At 43.5% G+C, this 25,875-nt stretch overlaps 1 protein-coding gene across 1 annotated transcript in view; it reads left to right on the plus strand.

The window, feature by feature from the left end:
- Positions 1-7,535: 7,535 nt before the first annotated feature.
- The window catches only part of LOC310781614 (fasciculation and elongation protein zeta-2-like), a gene marked incomplete at both ends in the record, with an annotated part of 43,424 nt that continues 25,084 nt past the window's right edge, over positions 7,536-25,875 (plus strand). The window contains 4 exons of the mRNA XM_083642217.1: positions 7,536-7,906; positions 12,161-12,269; positions 12,435-12,551; positions 19,513-19,639. Of these exons, the coding sequence (XP_083498343.1) occupies positions 7,536-7,906; positions 12,161-12,269; positions 12,435-12,551; positions 19,513-19,639 (724 nt within the window). The remainder of the gene's footprint in view (positions 7,907-12,160; positions 12,270-12,434; positions 12,552-19,512; positions 19,640-25,875) is intronic.

Genomic DNA, 25,875 nt, shown 5'->3' on the forward strand with positions numbered 1-25,875 from the left:
AACAGGAGGAACTCTGGATCAGTCAGGAGGGAAAGCAGCTTCAGGAGGGACCAGAGCCCCTACACATTAAAGAGGAACAGGAGGAACTCTGGATCAGGAGGGAGGGAGAGCAGCTTCAGGAGGGACCAGAGCCCCCAGACATTAAAGAGGAACAGGCGGAACTCTGGATCAGGAGGGAGGGAGGGCAGCTTCAACGGCTGGAGGAGGCTGATATCACCATGTTCCCATTCTATGTTGTCCCTGTGAAGAGTGAAGAGGAGGAAGAGAAACCTCAGTCCTCACAGCTTCATCAAAGCCAAACTGAAGAGAACAGAGAGGCAGAGCCTGTAGCCACCTGCTCAACTGAACAGTGAAAACAGAAGCTGATGAAGAGGACTGTGGAGTATCAGAACCAGCCAGGAACTGTATATACTTACATCTAGTTAGTAATTCACAACCAACTAGTGATGACAAGACTTCAGACTCTTCTGAGACTGAAGACAATGATGGTGAATGGGTGGAAACTAGTGAACTTCAGTCAGGTTTAGGCTCACAGAAAAACAGTGAAGATCCAAGGAAGAAACAGTTCAGCTGCTCAGTTTGTGGTAAAAGATTAGCTAATGAAGCACACTTGAAGAGACACATGATAGTCCACACAGGAGATAAACAATTTAATTGCTCACTCTGTGGTAAAAGTTTTGGTCAGAAAGGACACTTGAAGACACACATGGTAGTCCACACAGGAGATAAACAATTGAATTGCTCACTCTGTGGTAAAAGTTTTGGTCGTAACACAGACTTGAAGAAACACATGATAATCCACACAGGAGATAAACAATTTAATTGCTCACTCTGTGGTAAAAGTTTTGGTCAGAAAGGAGACTTGAAGAAACACATGATAATCCACACAGGCGATAAACAATTTAATTGCTCAGTCTGTGGTAAAGGTTTTAGTCATAAAGGATACTTGAATACACACATGGTTGTCCACACAGGAGATAAACAATTGAATTGCTCAGTCTGTGGTAAAAGTTTTGGTCAGAAAGGATACTTGAAGACACACATGGTAGTCCACACAGGAGATAAACAATTTAATTGCTCAGTCTGTGGTAACGGTTTTGGTCGAAAAGTAAACTTGAAGACACACATGATAATCCACACAGGAGATAAACAATTTAATTGCTCTCATGGGTAAAAGTTTTGGTCAGAAAGGAATGGATACTTGAAGACACACATGGTAGTCCACACAGGAGATACACAATATAATTGCTCAGTCTGTGGTAAAGGTTTTGGTCATAAAGGATCCTTGAAGAGACACATGATAGTCCACACAAGAGAGTAAACAATTTAATTGCTCAGTCTGTGGTAAAGGTTTTGGCTGTAAAGGAGACTTGAAGAGAGAAACATTTAACTCATCACGGCCATGGAAAACCTGGAAAAGTCATGGGATTTCAAAATCTTGTTTTCCAGGTCTGTAAAACTCATGGAATTGTTCAAATCCAGGGGGTTCCTCCGTACATATCCCCCCCATTAAAAACATGCAGAAGATCAGATCGCCATCGTCATCCGACCAGTGACGACAACATCCGAAGTTGGTCCCCGGGCGCTGTACGAGAAAGCGACCACTGCTCCTGGCCTGCCCCCCAGAGGAAAGGACAAGCCAGGATGGGTCAAATGCAGAGGACAAATTTCACCGGCCACCGTCAGCATGAGTGTGTTTGTGGCCATGCATGTGTTGATGTGTGATCGTGTGACAATAAAAGACGGGCTTGTCCGTCTGAAATCGTTTTAAATCCTTGAAAGTTTATGAAAAGTTGTGACATTTTGTTGTGTGTAATTAAATTGTTCCAGTAATCTTCCCGTGTATAACCTTCCATGTAATGTAACATAACGTAACGGCAAATGTATTCTCTGTAGCTATTGACGTAACGTAGCTCTAACTTGTTTGTCAATTTTAGTGCTTCTTGTATTTTATATTAATATTTTTGTGGAAAATTCCTGTTTTAGTTCAATAGCTTCCATGATGCAGTAAACACACTAAAAACCAATATAAGGAGAAGCTGTGTCTATTTGTCTATAATAATCATTTCTGGTATTTAAAAACAGTACAAAAGTGTAGGCTACTACTGTATTATTGACTCAATAAATATGGGGGAGAAACTGTTTATGTTGAAATAAAAAAAAGGTTTATGTTCAAATAAATATAACAAGCTCTCTGGTTGTATTGCTTTGCCACGCACGCAATTTTTATTTATTTTAGTATTTTAATATATTCAAATGAATATGTTTTGTTTAGAGGGAATATTCGAATATGATTTTGGGGCTATTTTGACAGCCCTACATCCCACGCTCCAGAATCTCATCTAGCCTGATACAGGCTCTGCTGGGGAGTGCACTAATGCAGACAGGTGGAGCAGAGGAATGGGGGGGTGGATCCTTTAGGTCCTAACTAAAGGATAGTGTCTGTCAGACACTATCAACATGCCAAAAAAGAGTTACTACCATCCTGGATGTGTTGTACTTGCGTCATACAGCCTGTAGTCGGGTTCAGGAGCACTGAGGAGGCTGATTTTTGGACAAAATAAATTAAATCTACTTTTTTCCCTACCACCTCCTCCTTTGTTACAGCAGAGTCTACCACAGTAACATAGCCTAACCAAAACCACCAAGAGCAACCAACACCAAACTATTTCATTGTATTCATGCTTTATTGGCTCACATCTCTTGCAACCTTGATTCAACACATTAAAATGGTAAAATAAGCTTTGATTCTCATACAGATAATAATTTAAATAAATACCATAATTATCATCAACAAATGTGAAAACCAGTATCATTGAACAAAGGCCTACAGACTTCTTGTGGAGCATTTGACCCCCCCCCTATCCTTTTCAGGGGAGGCCCTGTTTAAATATGCATCAATAAGTAAACAGTTAACAGCTGATTATTTTCTTTTGGCATCATCACAGTCATTTGTGAAAACTCAATTCTTATTATACAATCATTTCTGCAAAGTGATTTGTGACAATATGCCTCACAAATAGGTTGTAATGTATTTTTACAGTCTTTCTTCAATAAAAGAAAAACAACTTTTTCAGTTGGTCGCACAGCACATGATTTGGTCACTCACTCGCTCACTCACTCTCTCTCTCTCTCACACACACACACACACACACACACACACACACACACACACACTCACTCACTCACTCACTCACTCTCTCTCTCTCTCTCTCTCACACACACACACACACACACACACACACACTCACACACACACACACACACACACACACACACACAAGGAGGTATTATGACAAGACTGATCAGTGATGTCACACACAATGAGGCATTTGTGACATTTGTGACCAAGGCGAAGTGCGCATGTGTGCCATGACGTGTTCCATGACGTCTCCCACCCTTCCACCCATGGATTGTATAACAAGAAGAAAATACCCCCGTATACGGCTCTTAGTGGCTTCTGAAGAAAAAATGCCCCATAAAAAAATAGTTGATACCCGGAAAAAATTCCCCTGGGTTTAACAGCTGCCGGGGTCCCCATGCAAGTGGATGAGAATGTTCCTTTCTGGGCTGCATGGCGTCACATGACTTGCAATACAGAGCTTCGCCACCATGTTCAAATGGCTTCACAGCCCAGCGCTATTCCTGGGGGCTTGGGAGACTACTGGCCGGCTCGTTTGGGATGAGCAAATTCTGCGCAGATTCGACCAGTGCCTTGCTTGGCCCGTTGCATGATGGTTAGAAAAGTTGTCCGACTTGCTCCGCCTGCCCAATTGCGTGAGCCACGGGACTCTCATGAGAGCGAGGCGGGCGCAGATTTGGAGCGAGGCGCCGCAGTTGCTCCCCACCAACTGCGCCCGACTGCGGATGACAGAGGATGACGAGAAACGCATCAAGCTGAGCGAGGCGGCAGTCAACTCAAACGAGCTATGCTGTCAGGCAGTAGTCTGGGCTGAAAAGTCTAGTTAATTGATCTCCGGCTCGTCCCCCGGCGGAACAAAAGGAACAAACTAATCAACGTGCAGCTCTGCTCCAATTCCGCTCCATTCCTGTTCATGATGAGCAGAGTTCCGTTAATTACTGCATTTTCTATAGCGGAACGAAAACATCGCGGCACACGAAGTGGAACAACCACCGGAAGATGGGGCAGGTCTTAGACCGGAGATCAAAAACCTCAATCAGGCTCTCTCCCGAGTCCTGAGAGAGAGAGAGAGAGAGAGCCTGGTGACGCGAGGTTAGTCAGGCAGACCAACCACAACATCCTGTCTCACCCTCTAATGCCTGTCAGATGGATTGGCTAGGAGGCATTCAACGACTCACGTTGTTCCCTCTGAGGTTCTGGTCTAAATTTAGTTCCCCCACCTCCAGGACATTGCATTGGACATTGGTAAAAAAACATACACACAGCTGCATTATACATATTTTTATGCACTTATGGTTATGGATGCAAGTGTAAGTCTCTAGCCTGTCCAAGACTACATAGCCATATGATTTCCGCAAAACAGAAAAAACTGGCAAATCATGGAATTTGGTAATAAAATGGAATCAACTGTAAAACATGGAATATTATAAAATCCCGCGTGATCTTGCATCCAGCTGCCAGGCAGCGCTCGGAAGCGCTCCGCTTCTGAAACGTGTGCGGTGGGACATGCCGCCGTGCGGAGGACGGAGCAGAGCTGCAGCGCAGCCAGAACGCTGCGCAGACAGACTTGGTGGGACAAAGGTGTTAGATATTGCTTTAACAAGCTTGAAAATGGTGTTCTTGAGGTCACAGTGACCTTGATCTTTGACCTCTGACTACCAAAATCTAATCAGTTCATCCTTGAGTCCAAGTGGACGTTTGAGCCAAATGTGACGAAATTCAGTAAAGGCGTTACTGAGATTATCGCGTTAACGATCATCAGACGGATGTACTTACAGACGTAGGGACAGCCCGAAACCATAATGCCTCCGGCTCGGCTATCGCCGGCGGAGGCATAAAAATGGTGTGTTGATAAAGCACTCTGTAATAACAGCCAAAATATCAATATGCTTTTCAATACATTTGCAGCATCACTCGTTTGTAAACCCTCTCATCCTGTCCATGGCTTTACCAAGCAGGCAGAACGCACGCACAACACAGACAGCCTCTTCCTGTCCTCTGTGGAGGCCGGGGAGACGTTACAGCAGGACATCAAGATAAGATTGCTGTTCAAAGATAATGGGATGGATTATCCTTAATTTCTCTTCTGTCTCTTTGTCTTCACAGGCAGTGGAACCATAGCCTGGTGTTTTAAGGCTGGAGTGCCTTCATTCAGAGCTCCTCGCAGGCAGTAGGTGTATGTGTACCTGAGTGTCGAGCCGTGTGGGAGGCCAGAGGCAAAGACTGTCCGCTATTGTTACAGCTTAACCGAGAGTGCTGGGTCATGCCTCCAGCTCACACTCTCAGCCTTGAAGAGAAAGCTCAGAACAGCCACTCTAGTCTAAAGTAAGTGACAACAAGCGACTGGGAAGCATTATGTTAAAGGTGCATTTAGTCAGTGACCTGAAACCCCCAGCCCCCCGCTGTCTTCTATCTCTCTCCTGTAGTCCTGCAGGCAGGGCGGACGTATCTTCGCAACCGTAAAATACATATAGTCATTTATTCACCTTATTCTTTGCACAAATAAGGACGCTTCTGCATGATGTCATTTTGTAATCGCCTTTCCGTTTTAGACACGGAAGTAGATTTTGCCTACCTTTACCATTTTTAGACTTGCCAAAAAGCTGTTTTCAAGCAAAAAAAGAAAAACTGTTATAAAGTTTTAATATTTTGTCGGATGATAAAGTAACATACATGTGACGAGTCTATCACAATAATGCCTATTTGGACATTTTTAACGAGCAGCGAAGAGCTGGCTGTGTGACCGGCTGTCAACCCCTACCGTAGGCTGCTGCCTGGCAGTGAGAAAACACTGTCGACGTACTTTTGTAACTAACGTTAAATGCCGACTGGGTACAGCCATCGGCTCCTCGCAGCAGTAACGCTATGAACATGTAACTGAAGTTGGCCGCAGTGTAGCTTCTGAATGTTGCCAAAGTTCATTCATAGTGACGTTTTGTTTTAAAATTGGCCGCCAACTAGCGCTGAACCGGAAGAACAAATACAATTGTGTCGATGCGGAAGAGAGAAAAAGTGGGCGTGGTGAATAAGGTGAATAGGCATCTCGATCCAACCTTCCATTTCCCAGAAAATGTCAACTTTCGTCTGATTGGATAAAAATTGGCGCCGACCTCAAACTATCCAATCAGAGAAAAGTTTACATTTTCTGGGAAACAGAAGGTCAGATCATGATGCCTATAATAGACTATATGTATTCTTTCATCCCGAATCCAATGCCACCATCCCTGAGACTCTACAGGGCTATTCAACTAAATTGTTCAGGGGGCCACATTGTCAGAAACCTAAGGGGCCGGGGGCCGGATCCCGAGCCATTATATGTACACTTGACACAACCCGCCACCACATTTTCGCAGCCGTGCTGGAACTATTATTATATAGGGGGTGCTGTAAGGAATGGAATCTCAAAATTTGATGTTTTTTGGACTTTTATCCATATTTAGAAGAATATTTCATTTTAAATTAACATTAGGATTATACTGTTGTGATGTCATTATTCAGTATCTTCTCCTTTTCTCACTCACTTTCATGTAACCGCCTGCTCTCCCTTTAGTCGTTTTACACTACAACAGACAGCAACACAGGCATAAACACTGAACTTAGTATTATTATTATGGAAAACCAGATTATGATGAAAATCAAACACTGTAATGTAACAAACAAGGAAAAATGAAATAAAAAAGCTTCTCCCGGGCCAGTCATAGATCTTTGTCCCCCACCAAAAAAAAAAAAAAAAAAAAAAAAAAAATTAATATCAAACTCTTATTTATTATTTATTTATATCAAAGCCCGTTTGAATTTTGATCTGGCCCGCCAGTTGAATAGGCCTGCTCTAACTCTTCCCCGTTTCTAGCTGGCCAAATACCCGTATGGACACACCTCCCTCCATGGCCATAACTAGCTATGTATGCAACAGTATAATCCTAATGTTGATTTAAAATGATATATTACTCTAAATATGGCTAAAAAAGGGGGAAAAAAACCCTCACCCGCCGCCGAATCCGCCTCCCCTTGCTGGACCTCCCCTATTTCGGAACCCTGGTTACGGCCCTGCCTCCCTCCAATTCCCCCGAACACAAACGTCACCCACAACCCTCCGCAATTCCACATCCCAGCGTTACATAATATCTAACCACCACCCTATTCTTGTAGTAGTCATGAAAGTTAGACAGAAATGTAAACTGGTTACTGTTGCCAGATCTCACGAGAGAAACAACCAGCACTGTAAAGAAAGAAAAAACGTTGTGTCTCTCGCGAGATCCGACAACATGGGGCCAGCAGCGGGTCAGAGCTGAGTGGGAAGTGACCGTGTCAGAGAGAGGAGGATGTTGCGGCCTGCCATGCATCATTTATCGGGGACAGGACGCGATAGCAGGCCGCTCCGTTCCGGGACATGATGGCGGCGTCGCTCGCACATTTGGACGAGCAGTGGGCGGGTGTGAGCTGTGACCTGACCATGGTGGTGTCAGACCGGGGGGTCCCCCAGAAAGCAGGCCCCGCCGAGCGGGTAGCAGCGCGGGTGCTGCTGGAGGAGGATCTGCCCGAGCTGTTGTTCGGCAGCGGGGAACCGGTACCGGCGGCGGACGGCTTCAGGTCAATGGACGACATGCTGAAGGATTTCGACGAGAAGCTGTCCGCCTGCTTCCCAAATGACACCGGCGGCGACACGGACAGCAGCACCGCTCCCGTGGATCTGATCACCGGCGACACGGACAGCACCGCTCCCCTGGGTCTGATCACCGAGGACTCGCTGCTGGAGGAGGACGAGTGAGTGTACAGTGTATTATTATTATTAGCCTGCCTGCTCGGTAGACCGTGACGGGTCCGGGAGCGGGCGGCATTTGTCACAATTGTGATCATGTATCAGATAGCAGCGTCAGCGGCAACATACATAGAGACTAGGCCTCTCTGTGTGGCATTTATCATGACATTGCCCGCTTTAATATATCTCTAAAGCAGCTTAATACAGTTACATGGCTGTATGGAGTGCTGCTAATCTTCCCAGTAGATCTGGATTATGCCCAGGAAGAGGCTTTGTGGCTATAAAGGTTCAGGGCAGGCTGCTGCTGGATGATTATTTAAGATGAGGCTCCCTAACTATCATCAGCACCAAAGAGCCTGACTGCTAAATTACAAAATGTAACTGCCCACACACACACGCACACGCACACACACACACACACACACACACACACACACACACACACACACACACACACACACACACACACACACACACACACACACACACACACACAGGGTATGATTGAGCCATCTCTTGTCATGTCAAAGTTTCAAAAGGCATGAACAGCATTTCATCAATAGCTTATAACTCTGCCATAAATCCCCATGTAAACAAAGCCATGAGTTGTGTGGCAGTGTCTCCACAGGAGGCGCTATCCTGCAATTATTAAAAAAAAATGTTTTTTACATTTTAAAGTAAAATGCATGAATTTGGTGTACTTTGAGAAAGCACTTAAGAGCAACATTAAAAGGCTAGATCTATGAAGAACATGTCATCCTTACTGTGCTGTGGGTTTACAATGGCAAACTAAATTTCTCCCTAAAGGGGATATTCTGAATACAGGTCATGTCACTCAGTAGAATACTGCTTGTTTAAATACAATGGCCCATCTATACCAAAATCACTGCCAGGGGAGAACTCAAAATACAACGTAACATTTTGTAGGCATAAACAGAACTTGTTTGGTTCTCCTACAGGTACATTCTTCTGTTATCATCACTAAACCATCTAAATCCTGGAATTGATCAGAAATTGAATTTTGATGAAGCAGGAATGATTAGATGAATAACTTCTCTCTTTGACTACACATCGTGTGTGTCATTTATTAGCACAAAGTAAGACATCAGATCTCTCAAATCACAAGACCGAAAACTAGGCCGGAACATGACCTCTGTGTCCCCCTGATACCCTAAGTATCCATGAGCTTGTGGCTCAGTCAGCCCAAACCTGTGTTCACTAGTACTGTACGTCACTACAGGAACAACCTTTCAATAGGTCTCAATGACCTGAAATGAACACAAGCTGAACATGAACCATTTTCTTTGATGCTCATCAACATTGAATTAAAGAAGTAGTAACTCACTGCTCCAGGCTCTTTTAGTCAGCTGCAGAAACAAGTTTTTATGCCTGTGTAGTAAGATTTGTAAGTGCACTCACACTGTGTATATGACTCCAACATATTTACATTCCATCATGTACTTTTTCCATTAAAATAAATATAAATAAATAAATATAAAACCCTTAGAAAATGGGGTACAAGAAAGTGTGCAATTCTCCTTTAAAGTCGAGGTGAACTAGGGCTGGGCGATTTGGCCTCTAAAGAATATCGCGATGTTTTTCGGCTATATTGCGATACACGATATATATCTCGATATTTTTGAAATCTCTCATAAATGCTCAATTTAACCCTTCAGGGTTCATACACATTTTGACCAATGGATTTCCATGACTTTTCCATAAGTTCTTAACTTGTATTTTATGCACACCTGGGGTAAAAAAGAAGAAGAAAGGGCAGATGTAGTGAGCAAAGATGGATGATTTAATATTCCATAGCTCTGACCTAAGCAAATCTGACATCACTATTGTGAACACAAACAACACTTCTGATATAATATGATTGTTTTAGTAAAGTGTATCACTCAATAGTCAATACAAAAAATAATGGCTTTTATAGAACCAAAAGCCTAGCTCCTTAGTCTGCAGATAAAACATAAAAAATTACATTTAGACTCTTATTGGCATGACGGCAACATAACATATTATGTGCGCATTCGTTTTCCTTATAGATCATGACTGCCCTGCAGCTAGCTACGTTAGCTTGCATGTAACGTTAGCGTTAGTTGCTTTTGGAGACACGAGACACAAACCCTGGACGTTTCATTTTGAGTAATGCATGAGGTTCTCTATGGTTTACGCCAGCTCTGGGAGTATAAAGTGCTTTAAATGCGGGGATTTTGGTCACAACAAGCTTGTGGAGCGCTGCCCTGCAATTAGGTAGCCTAACCAGCTAGCTAACATTAGCCCCCACCACAACAGCTAACGTTAACACCAAACAAATCTGCTGGCTCCTCCCCACGTTTGGTTTAGCGTAACGCCAGCTCAGACTTTCCCCTAATCTCAGAAACCTTGCGGGACATGTATTGCAAATCGCAATAGTGGTTGTTTTGTTATAATTTGAAACTGTCAACAGCTACACTGGGGGCGGCCATGTTTCGCTAGCTGCGCCTGTTTGGGTTGGTGGGGACGCGTGATTTCAAATCGCACATAGGTTAAGGACGGGTGTGTCTGATGCGGTTTGACGCATTTGACGTATCCATGTGATTCCCCCTCCCTTTTGAGTGTGACAGAGAGCTCTCCCTTGAGAGGGAGAGCTGACAAGAGGAAACGTGAAGCGAGTCATGCCGGCGGCTTAACTTTATAAACAATGCATGACAATTATACTTGAATGTTCGCGATATAGTCATTTCTACATCTCACGTGGCACAAGCCGCGATACATCGAGTATATTCGATATATCGCCCAGCCCTAAGGTGAACCCGTTCGTCACGTGCATCTGAGTCCGTTTCTGACTGAAAACAAATTGAGAGGCGGACCATATACGGTGTCGATTATTTGATTTGTCAATTCTGAGGACTGGCTTTGGCATTGGCCAATCCTGGCATGTTCCACCCCCAAATCGGGTGGGATTCAGCGTGTTGTCGTGCTACGCGAGTGGGACCCGCGGAGTACCAGGCAGCCAGGCTGCTTTGTGCGGAGTGAGCGGACAATCCGATGCATGGGTGCTGCCCGCCCGCCTGGAATCTCTGAGAGACGACCCCTGACAGCCAGGGAGGCTGTCAGGCTTGGAGGCGCGCGCCATTATCGTTATAAATGTAAATAATATTGCTGGAATGCGTGTTTTAATGAGCCAGTTACATTTCTTTGCATTCTTAGAGATTATAGTTTTTGTTTTTGTTCATGTTTCTAACAATTGGCCAAGTTAGTAGTTAGTTTATGGGATAGAAATTCTGCCAGATGACAGGCAGTAGGCGCCATTTTCTCTTTCTTTTGGAAGAGAAAATTATCCTGAAATGAAGATTTGATTGACAGCTGCCTGTCGTGATATGATTGGTTGAAATGGGGTAGAAATTTGATAGTACTAGGTGACGTCAGCAAACTGTACATTACTGTTATCAATGAAATCTTGAAAAAAATAACTTTTGATGTGAAAAAGTGTGAAAAACAAAAGAAATTAGACGTTTGTGATTTTGTTTGCATACATTATTAAATAGGTGCACTGCATACCTAGGTATTTGAACTAAAAGAAAAGAAAAGTCATTTTTGGGTTCAGCTCGACTTTAAACTAAATTAAATTAAATGAAAACAAAACATAAACCCAACACTATATAAACAGACTGGGCAACAAGTGTAGCAGTTGAAAGCAGTTACTTTCTATTTTTTCCCACAAGTTTGATGCACAGAAATAAATAATACAAAACCATAGAAAATGAGTTAAAATAAAGTGTGCAATTCTCCTTTAAAATAAATAAATAAAATTAAATAAACAAAATAACAAACCCTTTAATGTTATTTTGAGCTATGGTTAAGTCGGAGTTTCAGGCTTGTTTTGATGCCCTTTGATGTGTAACGTTAGTGAACGGTGGCTGGCTGATATTAGCGGTCATTAACCTGGTTACACACGGGAGTTACGCTATGGGGAGAAGGGGAGCCACTACCCGGCGGCCTCTCCCCAGGCAAGACCGCGGCTTCACTAAACGCCCGCCTCCGGCCTAGTGGAGCTGACGAACGCAAGTACAAGGGCTTCTCCGAGCAGCAGACTTTTTGTGTGTCATACTTTTCACCTACTGATCAGAATGGCTTCATCTGATTGGGACATTTCTGTGGATATGCCTTGACTGAAATGTTGTTATTAAAAGCAGGACATTCATGTATTCAGATTCAGGTATCAATCAGAAGTTTGAAAAGACACGAGTTGTGTTCTTTCATTCCCCCCACAGAATCTGGAACGCCTTAACGGACAACTATGGGAAGATGATGGCGGTGGACTGGAAACAGTCTCGAACACGCTCCCTCCACATCCTCATGTTCAACCTGGAAGAGAAACCGGTGCGTTGGAGGGCTACACCCCTCCCTTCCATGCCTCATATATAATATGTTTTAATTTACCCTCAACCCCTCCTCTCCTGCCCTTTCAGTTCATCCCACAAATCTCAAATATTCATTGTGCTAGCTTCACGGTTTTGATTAAATCCCCCCCATCCTCTTTGGCAGAGAGCGAGTGATGGAGCCACGGAGCTGTCGGACGAGGAGGGGCTGAGGGAGCAGCTGGACATGCACTCCATCATCGTCTCCTGCCTCAGCGAGGAGCCACTCTTCACAGCAGAGCAGGTACGTGTTTCAGGAATAGGGCTGGGTTAAAAAAAATCGATTCTCAGATTTTAAATCGATTTTTATTTTAATCCTTTGATATCGATTCATATGTCCAGAGATCGTTTTTTTTTTTTTTTTTTTTTTTTTTATAAACATAGGCTATAATATTATAGGCTGTGTGTGGTAGTTGAAACATAGTTTCAAGTTGACGTTTATTTATGTTTGTAGTTGAAACAAAAACATAAATACTGTAGGCTACATAAATGGAAATGTTTGATCATTAATATCTACTTTTAGAAATTATATAGGCTGAAATCAAATCACTGTGCATAATTGTGAAAGTGTCTTTATTGACAGATGAAAAGGCTGTTATTTTACCCTTTGTCACCACCTGGTGAGTAAATACCGTAAATTCCGGACTATAAGCCGCACCGGTGTATAAGCCGCACCTGCAAAGTTGACTATTTTTTTCTTATATAAGCCGCACCGGACTATAAGCCGCGGGTGTTTTAACACATTGAATGCCAGCCATGTTTTCATTCCTGTAGGTAAGTTGTGCCAGGGGTGTTTTTGACGATTCTGGCTCATTTTAGAACAGCCCGAGGATTCTTTTCTGTTAAGAATTCATGATCACCAATCATCTAAAAATAACTAATAGAATGTGTGCTTTCTCTGTCTAAAAGAGTTAGTTTGCAGAGTTAGTAGTTATGTAGATATTAGCCGTTGAGTACAGCATGGTTTCAGCGTCTGGAAATTTATTCAGAGATAAATGGCTTTTTGTGAAACAGTCACTTTAACCATTCATTTTTGGCATCAGTAAGACCGTCAGACATTCTAAACAATAGTTTTGAACAGTAATTTCCTCCATAACAACAGGAAACACCCCTCTCATTCAAACTCCTCCCTCCGTGTGTCTTTTCCTCCTGGCTGTACAGCGGGCGTGTCAGAAGCGCTTTTGCTGCTGCCTGCCTGTGTGCCTGCCTGCCTGCTTGCCTGCGTGCGTACGCTCCTTGTGCGAGTCAAGATGGGCCGGGGAATGCGTGGGCGATGGGCAGATGTTGATTCTGGCCTTTCTGAGGTGTTTCAAAGTGTGTTTCACCTATGATCTATTTTGCAAATCGCTCTCCGCTCTCTGTGTGCTGCTGCCGGTGCGCGGCCGCTCTCAGGCAAGACAAGTCTTGAATGGATTTACTGTAAAATCGCCACGGCATTTCCTTGAACGGCTTGGTCCCGCGGCAGTTTTTTCTTTGATTTCGGTCGTCTGGGGGAGCACTGTCAACACTTAGTGGGTCGGTAAAATAGATTATACACATTATCTTGCTCCAATAGTGATCTCGAAGATGTAAAAGTTGTTGATTGATGTACCACCGTCAAAAAAAAAAAATGTTTATCTAAGACGAGTAAACTCGGCTCTGGCACTTAAGCGTTGGATTATGTAAGACGAATTATTTCGGCTATGGCACTTAAGGTGTTAATGGTATTTTTTTTTTTTTTTTTTTTTATTGTGTTTTAATGTTTAATTACCATATGTAAGGGTTCATGCACAGAGGGGATTGTCGGGAAAGAGATGGCTGTTTGAGGAAGCTCCCATTTATTAACATTTCAACAAAACAACATAACACAACACCACCTGTGTTGTTATTTACAGTGCACACAGTGTCATACAGTGTCATACAGTGTGGTGAAAAGAGGGCAAGAGAGGAAATTAAAACAGAAGTGGATTTATAGTTAGAAAGAGTGCTAAAAAAGAGAGATTTTTTTTTTTTTTTTTTTTTTTAAATCCATAGATAAGCCGCACCGTTATATAAGCCGCAGGGGCCAAAAAAGGCCAAAAAACGGGAAAAAAGGTGCGGCTTATAGTCCGGAATTTACGGTATATGTGTAACTAAAACCATTCAAATTGATAACCGGTCCGCAACTTTTTTTCCCCATATATCTACCGGTCCTTGGCGCAAAAAAGGTTGGGAACCCCTGTGTTACATAACTGGACAGTCATGTAATTCAGGTTACAGCTCAAAAACATGTTTTAGTATCACTAACCAAATCGATATTGAAATTAATCGAATCGGAATCGAATCGGGATTAATCGATTCAGAACCTTCAACCTTGTGAATCGGAATCGAATCGATTCTTGAAATTTGAACCAATACCCAGCCCTACTCTTCACAGCAGAGCAGATAAGTTTCAGACACATTTATCGACTGGGCTGACATTCACTGGGTTTGGTTGATCAGGGTTTAGGGCCGTTCATGAACTGAATTGAGAATGCGCGGTGAATTCCAATTCAAATCTTGGAATTGAAATGTCACCCAGCTGTAAGGAAACAGAATTGACAATTGAATTGGAATGACAAGAGTAACAAAATTGAATTCCTTTCAATTCCACGAAATTCCGCTTCGAGAGAGTTTGTCTCGACTCGCTACCAGTGGTTCTCAAAGTGGGCTCCCGGTTCCATGGGCTCCCCAGCAAAAAGGAGAATCATTTATTTTCACTATAATTCCATCCATAAGTAACCCAATGTATGACTATTTTAGTCATGGGCAGCGCCGCTGCTGGCCATTTGGGTGCCCTAAGCGTAAATGTTTTCATTGTGCCCCCACCCCGTCCCAAGAAAAACTCACAAATGATATATATATATATCAAAACGTGACAATATGTATCGTTGAGATTAAATCTCATATCGCGAGAAAAAGAAGCTGAACATAGTGGCACTGACCTGCATCTGAGCATGCCCGCTCTACTTTTCATTGCTTTGCTTGAACAGATGAGGGACGTTACAGACACGGAGGATGAAAATGGTGAAATTACTCAAATTAGTGTGGAGGATGCCCCCTCAACTTACAAATCGATCGCAAAAAAATATTGTTAAAATATCGTATCTTTATCGTGAACCCAATATCGTGTATCGTATCGTATCGTGAACTGAGTGTATCGTGACACCCCTAGTGTGCACTGGTGAAAGTGGGCCGGAACCGTCCGGTGCGCAGTTCCTGTAAGACTTTTCGTGCCTGAACGCCATTGGGGGAAGACATGCAGCTGCCTGTCAATCAAAATCCGATTTCTGCAGAGTGCAGAAGCAATCACGATCGCATAATTTCCAACAAGGAAACACATGGCTGACGTTATGTCATTAAGGTAACATAAACAACATGTAGTCTCTCTCATAAATTGCTTCTAAATTGTTCAAATGCAGTGTTTTAGACCTGTGGTTTTAATCCGTGCTGTGTAAGCACGCAGCTTCTGAATGCGGCTGCTGCTGCTGCAACTCGGCTATCTGTCTGTCAATTCTAGTCTCGCTTGCCTCCGCCAACAAAAACAGTTCCCCCAGGATTGCACTAGTTCCCAAGCAAGCAGAAACAGTAATATTTCCAACCAGTGAGAGGCAGCGATGTGCCTCAAGGCATCTAGTCTGCTGCAGAGCTATTAGAAGCAGCAGAAGAAGAAGAAGCTTGCCCGATAGCTCGCTAACAGATTAGCACTAGTATTCTAGCAAACTACCAGAAACAGCGTTATCTTTATGATCGATAATGGTACTAGGCACACGTAACTCTATAGAGCCTTGTTGTGAGGTCTGTTTATCAAAATAATGCATATTTTGAAAACGGTTTTACTTTGTGGAGTAAATCAGCAGCTAACAGGCTGGATGTAATAGGCAATGATAGAGCAGCTGTGAAGCGGAGTGATAATACAGTGAGTGAAGTGTCAGTGCTGTTATCGTGAAATGTCTTCTTCTGTTGTTTAATGGCGGTTGGCAAAGGAGACTTGAAGAGACACAATAGTTCACACAGGAGAGAAACAATTTAATTGTTCAGTGAGTGGTAAATGCTTTGCCATAAAGGAGACTTGAAGAGACACATGATATTTCACACAGGAGAGAAACAATTTAATTGTTCAGTGTGTGGTAAATGTTTTGGTCAAAAAGGAGAGTTGAAATCACACATGATAGTCCACATAGGAGAGTGTTGTTGTAATGTTTAAATGAATAATTTACTATACATATTGTCAAGTGTTTCTAATTTCTACACCATACAGGCATTAACAAATTTGATATGTGTGTTCAGGGATGCATGAAGCTGGGGGCGGGAGGAGAACAATATGAAACGATGAAGGTTGGGGTAGTATAGTTCCTGCAAGTCTAGTTCCTGCAAGTCCTCTGGTCTTGTTCCACCTGCTCTAAAGACTGCAAGAGTCAAGCCTCTGCTTAAGAAACCCTCCCTTGACCCTACTGCTATTCAGAACTACAGACCTGTCTCTCTTTTCTCATTCCTTTCCAAAACCATCGAACGAGCAGCGTCCGAACAACTTTCTCTCTATCTCTCCCAAAATGACCTCCTGGACCCTCTGCAGTCCGGTTTCAAGGGTTCTCACTCCACTGAGACAGCTCTTCTTGCTGTCACAGAGGCCCTTCACACTGCTAAGGCCTCATCCCTCTCCTCTGTTCTTGTCCTCCTTGACCTGTCTGCTGCCTTCGATACAGTCAACCACCAAATCCTTCTTTCCACTCTGTCTGACCACGGCATTTCAGGTTCTGCACTCTCCTGGTTTGCTTCCTACCTCTCGAACCGCTCATACCAGGTCTCATGGAGAGGGTCCCTCTCCAGATCCTGTCCTCTTACCACCGGTGTCCCCCAGGGCTCAGTCCTGGGCCCCTTACTTTTCCTTCTCTATATCAGATCTCTTGCCTATGTGATCTCTTCTCATGGCTTTTCTTATCACTGCTATGCTGATGACACCCAGCTTTTCCTTTCCATCCCCCCCTCCGACACTCAAATCGAGGCTCGCATCTCTGCATGCCTCAAAGACATTGGCGACTGGATGTCTGCCCACCACCTCAAGCTCAACCTTGGTAAGACAGAGCTACTCTTCCTCCCAGGGAAAGACTGCCCTCTCGCAGATCTCTCCATCTCCATTGACAACACCACTGTACTTCCCTCCCAAACAGCTAAGAACCTTGGGGTGATCCTTGACAACCAGCTGTCTTGCTCAGCCAACATAGCTGCTACAGCACGCTCCTGTAGGTTCACTCTCTACAACATCCGCAAAATCCGTCCCTTTCTCACAAGAGAAGCGACTCAACTCCTGGTCCAGCCTCTTGTCATCTCCCGCCTGGACTACTGCAACGTCCTCCTGGCCGGCCTACCTGCCACCAACATCCGACCGCTTCAGCTCATTCAGAACGCTGCAGCCCGTCTGGTTTTCAACCAAGCCAAATTCTCAACGTCAATTCCCAACGTCACTCCCCTCTTCCAGGAGCTCCACTGGCTTCCCATATCGGCCCGCATCAAATTCAAGTCACTGGTACTGGCCTACAGGGCTGCACACCAAACAGCTCCCCTGTACCTGCAATCTATGGTCAGGTTCCAAACCTCTCAGCGCTCCCTTCGCTCCTCCACCAGTGCTGGTCGCCTCGCCCCTCCTTCGCTACGGGGGCTCAAAAGTCGCTCATCCCGATCTAGACTCTTCTCGTCCCTGGCACCTCAATGGTGGAACGAGCTTCCACCTTCGGTCAGGACGGCTGAATCACTGCCGATCTTTCGGAAAAGACTAAAGACTCACCTTTTCAGGCTCCATCTGGGCCCTTCTTGATCTAACTTCGTTCTCTCTCTCTCTTTCTTAAAAAAAAAAAGAAAGATTATACTAACCTAAACTTGTACCACTAACCTAAACTTGTACCACTGTTCCTTCAGAAGTTGTAGTTGTCATAGACTGTACTCCATAGTTGATTGCTCTATTGCTGACAAAAATGTGTTATTGTAAGTCGCTTTGGATAAAAGCGTCTGCCAAATGACGTAATGTAATGTAATGTAATGCAAGAAATTCAAACCACTTTCACCCCTGTGTGTGTGTGTGTGTGTGTGTGTGTGTGTGTGTGTGTATGTGTGTGTGTGTGTGTGTGTGTGTGCCATACTGTAAAAAGAGATGGACAGAGTGAGACCAATAGCAATTTAGTTATATTTTACTTGAGATGCCTGAATTATTTCATGTTACAAGCAGAGGCGCTTTATTTTGTATCCGCCCGCCCCTATGCAGAGAAGTAGCTTAACTACAAAAATAGTGTGTTGCAAGATGGACTGAAAAGTCCGCTGTTTATCTCCCTTTCTGCTGCAGCATGTTGAAGAAATAAATGTTCAGTTTGAAACAACACAAGTTCTGGTCATTATAGAGCAAGATGATGGCTTCCGCTACACAACACTGTATTTACGTAAGCTACGTTACATATTTGCGGGAGTGGGAGGAATCTCACACTTGTACAGATGTGACCGATGTAAACGTGAGTTTGTTTACTGCGTCGCATGTAGTTAACAAGGAGATCCCACAACTTTTTTTTAAGGGGGCACCATGGCCAGTTCAAAACAGGGAATGCCAAACTGGCCGTGTGGAGAGTACATTTTAGAAGGGGCATTACCAAACTGCTGGGCATCCACCGCACTGTCTGTTTGACCGTGGTATTCCTGCTCTGGATGATGCCCTAGGGCGACACTTGGTGCCCTACGCTCAGTGCGTTGTAGGGAGCGGCTGGTACACTTTCAGTAGTAAACATCTAAAAGCAAAAATGGGGGACCCTGGGACAATTATGATCAAATGGGGGTCTGTGGTCTAATTTGTGTCAGTTTGAGGGTCGTTGACATGAAAAAGTTTGAGAACCACTGTGCTAAACATTATAAATCCAACATCATGACTCAAATTAAAGACAGTTAAACAAAAGAAATGCATTCAATCATAATTTCTGTATTACGGTTACGTGTCATGCATCAAGTATCGCCTAAGAGGAACCTTTAACATTTTATGATATTCACTATTGATAATATATAGTATAACACTATGTGTAATCTCAGAATGGAGAACAAAAACTGAAATTCCAATTAATTTCCAATTCTGTTTCCTGTAATTTTTTTCCAATTCCAGTTCCTCAGTTAAATTGGAATTGCTGAGTTAACTCATGAATTGACCCTCAATGTTATACTGTGTGTTGCTGCAGGTTATCGAGGAGATCGAGGAGATGATGCAGGACTCTCCTTACATGGAGCAGAACCCGTCTCGGTCGGACCTGTCCATGCTCTCACTGGACATCCGGCACTCCAGCACCAGCAACTGCTACGAGGACAGTGAGTGTCCAATGAACAGGGCCGATGGTCTGTGTGTAATCAATTCGATTATCTGGGTGTCTGGGTAGTGCAGCGGTACATTCCCTGCCTACCAACACGAGGGTCGCGGGTTCGAGCCCCCGCGTTGCCTCCGGCTTGGTCGGGCATCCATACATTCACAATTGGCCTTGTCTGCGAGTGGGAAGCCGGATTAAGGGTATTTATACCATGGTCTGGGTGAATACTCGATTCTGATTGGCTGCAGGGTGTCCATTAATTTGTGATAATGTACACCTAGCTAAGTAGTTCCAGGCAAATGGTCTGTTCACCATTCATATCAATGCGCCATGGTCTCGACAGAGCCATTTGAGCTCTATACCACCGTTAAGGGTTAATATGGCACTTTTATAAGTTAAGAAGTCGGTCAAAGTAACTATTTAGATTACGCTTGTGTGCTCAGTTTATTAAAATAATGGCTATTTAGAAATCTGTCGTTTTCGGAGATATTGTAATGTCAGCTGACAGAAGCTGTCAGCTGCCAACTGTCAAACCAGCTCTGTTTACAACTTGCAGCAAGCAGCAGCCAGGCGCTTTGCAAGAGCGCGCGCTGGCTGTATCACTGATACAAATCAAGTCAAAGAGGAAAAAGACGAGATCAACAAAAAGAAAACAACGAAATGGGCAGTTAACACGTTCACTGCCAATGGCGAGTTGAGTCGTCAAAAAAAATCCAACGGTTGACTGCCAATGACGAGTTGAGTCGTCAAAAAAAAAAAAAAAAAAATTTGACGGTGGGACTGGATCAATGCCCCCCACGTCTCCTATAAAAATATTGGAGCCACCGAACGTGTACAACCCATTCCACCGACCCACTAAGTGGCGACAGTGTTCTCCAGACTAGAGGAAGGCAAGCAAAAAGCAGTGTGAGGAAGCCATTCTCATGAAAATGGATTGGCGAAAACGCTTTCACTTTCGCGCTTGGGAGCTGGCGGTGGGGTTTTGCAAATTTGCATAATAGATTACGGGTGGAACACACTTTGAAACACGCAGCATAAATAAGACCAGAATCGCAAAAGCTTCATCAAAGCTCTCAACACAAACCCCAAGAAACGAGCGAGCCCATCCAGACTTGCCCAGCGGCCGCCAGCAGACAGGAGCAGCAGCAAAGCAGTGAGCCTGGTGACGCGAGGTTACAGCAGCAACAGAAACGAGCTTGTGACACGCCCGCTGCAGCCAAGAAGAACACACACGGAGGGGGGAGTTTGAAGGAGAGGGGTGTTTCCTGCTGTTATGGAGGAAATTACTGTTCAAAACTATTGTTTAGATGTCTGACGTCTTACTGATGCCAAAAATGAATGGTTAAAGTGACTGTTCTATCGAATTTCACAAAAAGCTATTTATCTCAGCTTAAATTTTCAGACGCTGAAACCATGCTGTATTCAAGTGCTAATGCCTACATAACTACCGTAAATTCCGGACTATAAGGCGCACCGGTCTATAAGCCGCACCTTCAAAGGTGACTATTTTTTTCTTATATAAGCCGCACCGGTCTATAAGCCGCGGGTGTTTTGATGTTTAATTACCATATGTAAGGCTTCGTGCACAGAGGGGATTGTCGGGAAAGAGATGGCTGTTTGGGGAAGCTCCCATTTATTAACATTTCAACAAAACAAAAGTCAGGTCACTAATCCCCAGACCGCGGGTGTTTTAATGGTATTCTTTGTTTTTTTTACAGTGCACACAGTGTCCGCGGTGTGGTGAAAAGAGGGCAAGAGAGGAAATTAAAACAGAAGTGGATTTATAGTTAGAAAGAGTGCTAAAGAAGAGAGAATTCCGTTTTTTATTTTTTTATTTTAGTTACTCACAGTACTATTGACCAGTCCAACTCAAAAGATATTCGGCAGTTTCACTTTGAGCTCTTGTTCCGCCGCTGTCCATCAATGGTTATGACGAGTCTCGCTGGGTACAGTACGCCAAAGCGATATCCATTGACTTTAACCTTTTCGATGATGCTGTTGTATGTTACGCGTTTCTGTTGCACCAACGCGGAGAGGTCCTGCCGGACGAAAAAGCGCGTACCCTCCCAGGTGAGGGGCTTCTTCCCCGCAGCCTGGAGGATGAGTTGACGGTCGGGCCAGCGGAGTAGGCAGATGAAGATGGCCCTCGGTGGCAGGCCGGGGTCTGGACGTGGCCGAGGCGCCCGGTGTGCCCTGTCCACCTCTGGTGGTTTCTCGCCTTCCTTCAGGTCCAGGATGTAACACAGGATTTTGCCACGAAAGCGTCCATGTCACCAATCTCAGCTCCCTCTTTTACATTGATCAGGCGAATGTTATTTCTTTTACTCCTGCTGATTAAGTCATCAACCTGCGTGTGCAGCGTTTAGATGTTTTTGCATTTTATCCACTTTCGGACTCACTGTGTTGTTTTTGTCCTCCAGTGCGCTGATGCGCTTTTTTTAGCAACTCTGTTCACGGTTGCATTATTTTCTTTAGTGAGTGAGTGGATGGACTTCTGCACGTTTTCAAACTTGTTTTCAAGCTGCTCAAACCTCTGAGCGATGTCGGACTTAATCGATAGTGTTTCACGGAGTAAAAGTTTAGCCCAAGCCGTGTATCTCCAGCCTCCAGCAGGTGAGTCATTTCCTCATTCATGGCGGTGATTGCTTCTTTCTTTCTTTCGTCTTTTTCTTTCTGCTTACCTGTGTTGTGTTATGTTATGTTATGTTATGTTATGTTGTTAAAAGAGGGCAAGAGAGGAAATTAAAACAGAAGTGGATTTATAGTTAGAAAGAGTGCTAAAAAAGAGAGATTTTTTTTTTTTTTGGGAAAAAATCCATAGATAAGACGCACCGTTATATAAGCCGCAGGGGCCAAAAAAGGCCAAAAAACGGGAAAAAAGCCGCGGCTTATAGTCCGGAATTTACGGTACTAACTCTACAAACTAACTCTTTTAGACAGAGAAAGCACACATTCTATTACCGTAAATTCCGGACTATAAGGCGCACCGGTCTATAGGCCGCACCTTCAAAGTTGACTATTTTTTTCTTATATAAGCCGCACCGGTCTATAAGCCGCGGGTGTTTTGATGTTTAATTACCATATGAAAGGGTTCGTGCACAGAGAGGAATGTCGGGAAAGAGATGGCTGTTTGGGGAAGCTCCCATTTATTAACATTTCAACAAAACAAAACAAAAGTCAGGTCACTAATCCCCAGACAAAATCACACAACAATAGGCTATATGTGCAGCAAACGGCTGTAACCAGAGAAGTCAAGTCACTAACCCTCGTCTTCCTCTTCTTCCTGCGTACTGAAACCACCAAAGTCCTCATCTTCAGTGTCGGAAACGAACAGGTTCAGGGTGGCTTCGTCAACCACTCTCCTCTCTCCTTCATTGTCACTCAAAACCAACGAACTCCTCTTCGTCACTGTCGGCATCGAACAGCCTCTGAAGCCTCTGACGGCCCTCAGCGCCAGCTGTGGCGGCGTCATCCTCTTCATCCCGCAGCAGTCCAGCGTTTTGGAACCCGTTGGTGATTGTGGATGTTTTCACACTCCTATAATATTCCGTGATCTTCCTTTGTGTGAATTCGCCGAAGTTTGTGATTTTCTCCTGGTAGTCGGGGGAGGGAGTTTTTGTCCGAGTGGCCGTTTGCTTACCGTAATTACCATATGTAAGTGGTCACGCACAGAGGGGATTGTCGGGAAAGAGATGGCTGTTTGAGGAAGCTCCCATTTACCGTATTACCGTAACATTTCAACAAAACAACATAACACAACACCACCGTTGTTTATTTTTACAGTGCACACAGTGTCCGCGGTGTGGTGAAAAGAGGGCAAGAGAGGAAATTAAAACAGAAGTGGATTTATAGTTAGAAAGAGTGCTAAAGAAGAGAGAATTCCGTTTTTTATTTTTTTATTTTAGTTACTCACAGTACTATTGACCAGTCCAACTCAAAAGATATTCGGCAGTTTCACTTTGAGCTCTTGTTCCGCCGCTGTCCATCAATGGTTATGACGAGTCTCGCTGGGTACAGTACTGTAGAGGAAAAATCCACATGCAATGCCCTGCTGATTCATCAATAATGAGATATCCATTTCAAGTGTTCTAGGAGGTTTTTATTCCACAATAACATCTCTGCAGAGAGGTCTCTTCCTGACCACGTTGTCAATGCAAGAGCCCCGCATTATTGTTTACTTCACATCATATACTGAAAACTATCGCCCGCCCTCTTCTGGATCCGTTCATTCAACCTCCCTCCAACTCAGTACTTCTCCATTCATCCATGTAGCTAATCTGATGTTCACTAGAATCCATAACAAATCCAGTCTATAGTCACAACAAGACACAGGTTCCCACAGGAACCTCAATTCCCATAGACACTTCCCAAAACAAGACATATGTTCTCACAGAACAGCAATCCTCTTGCATTGATGAAAAACACATTTCACAAAACACATCATAGAATTGTCATACTTAATAATTAATCAATCAATACACACTTGATCAATAATTTGCCATTACAATTCCACACTTTTGATAAGAATAAATCATTCTTATCAATATTAAAAATAAATTATTGATAAGAAACTATAAGTTAAAACACAGTCAAAGAAAACTAACATAACTATTATCCTTAACTTGTTAGAAAAAAATGTATCATCTCACACATCTATATAGATTAAAATTTCCCTATGTGTTCACAATCACAATTAATAAGTCCTTCATTTCGGTTACTTACTTAATACTTAATACATACTTATGTTACAATGTATCATTTGCTCAAATCAAACTCTTAGTTATGCTAATATCAAATCAAGCATGATTATTTACCCAAGATTTCATAGCATAAACGAAGTGTGTCAGAGGTCAATGGCCTTTTTTATTGTTCCACACTTTTTGGCATATTTTTTCTTCTTAAAAACACAGTTTACACATTTCTGGTAATTGGCTCCTGTTCACTGGTGTTGGATCCTGGTAGTCGAAGTCACTAAATCGTTTTGGCCCGCCTCCCACTTCGTCCTCCACTATCCACTCATATCAGCAAGCCGCTATTCACATTTCATACAAAAACATTCTCACAGGCTACAAATGTTTTTTTCTTCTTTTTTCGGGTTTCTTACTACAATTGTTGACGATTTCCAAACCTCTGGCAGACATAGGCTACACACCAAGTGCACTTTGGCATGCAGCCCACTCAGAGGCTGGGAAATTGAACCCACGACCCAATTTTGATGCAAATGGTCAATCTAGTCTATTTTACAAGTCCAAGTCATGTCTCAAGTCTTTGTCCTCCTCTCCGCTCTCCAGTCACACTGGAGTCCCCTTTCTCCTGTCTAACTGGTGTACAATAACATTGCCTTCAACAATCACACACCTTTCACCGTCAAACATCACTCATTCACACTGTGTTCACACTCCCCTGTCTCCTATGACTCCAAAACGCTTTTTTTAATACACATGATCACAGTTTTTACACAAACCACACCAAGTACGACTCTCAGCATCCCACTCGCCATGGGGAAACCGTCTGTGGTCCAGCTCACGCATGTGTGTGTGTGTGTGCAAAGCCTAAGCTAATTGCACTGGTGAAGGATATGGGGGGGGCTGGATCTCAGCATCTGGCATTGGAGATCGTCCCATGGTGATTGTCCAATCTGATTGTCTCAGTCTGCTTGTCCATCTGATTGTCTCAGTCACACAGGCACACAAAACACATACACCACAACAACAAAAACTTAAAAACAAAACAAAAAACAGACACAAAAACAAAAGCTGCTTACCCCCTTTGACAGATGCGTTATATAACGCATGTGTCAATTAATTTAGCAGTTTTTCTATATACTTATTTTTTAGAGAGAGACACCCTTTAACTTGTCTCTGCCTCTCTCAGTCCTCTTGGGAAAATGTGTGTGCGCTATGCACTGTGGTTATCTGGAGGGTGCTGCAGGTTTCAAGGCTTCAGGCTGAGAAGCGGGGGGGAAGAGAAATCTCAGTGTGTTCACAAACATTTACCTTTTCGCTTGGCAATAAGAGTTTTTTTTTTCCCAGGCTAAATAATCCCTTTTCCTAAAAAAAAAACATAACTTCTATCCAACAGTATTGTAATACTGCAAAAAAGTACTTTTGCTCTGTGTGCATTGCATGTACATAATGTATACAGTGTGTGATTCTCTTACTAAAACAATGGTTTGTCAAACAACTGTAACATGCAAATGTTCATGTGTGTCATTACTTATCTGCTCATAATTGGTGTCTT

The sequence above is a fragment of the Poromitra crassiceps genome, assembly GCF_964638095.1.
Source record: "Poromitra crassiceps genome assembly, chromosome: 8".
Taxonomy (NCBI): domain Eukaryota; kingdom Metazoa; phylum Chordata; class Actinopteri; order Beryciformes; family Melamphaidae; genus Poromitra; species Poromitra crassiceps.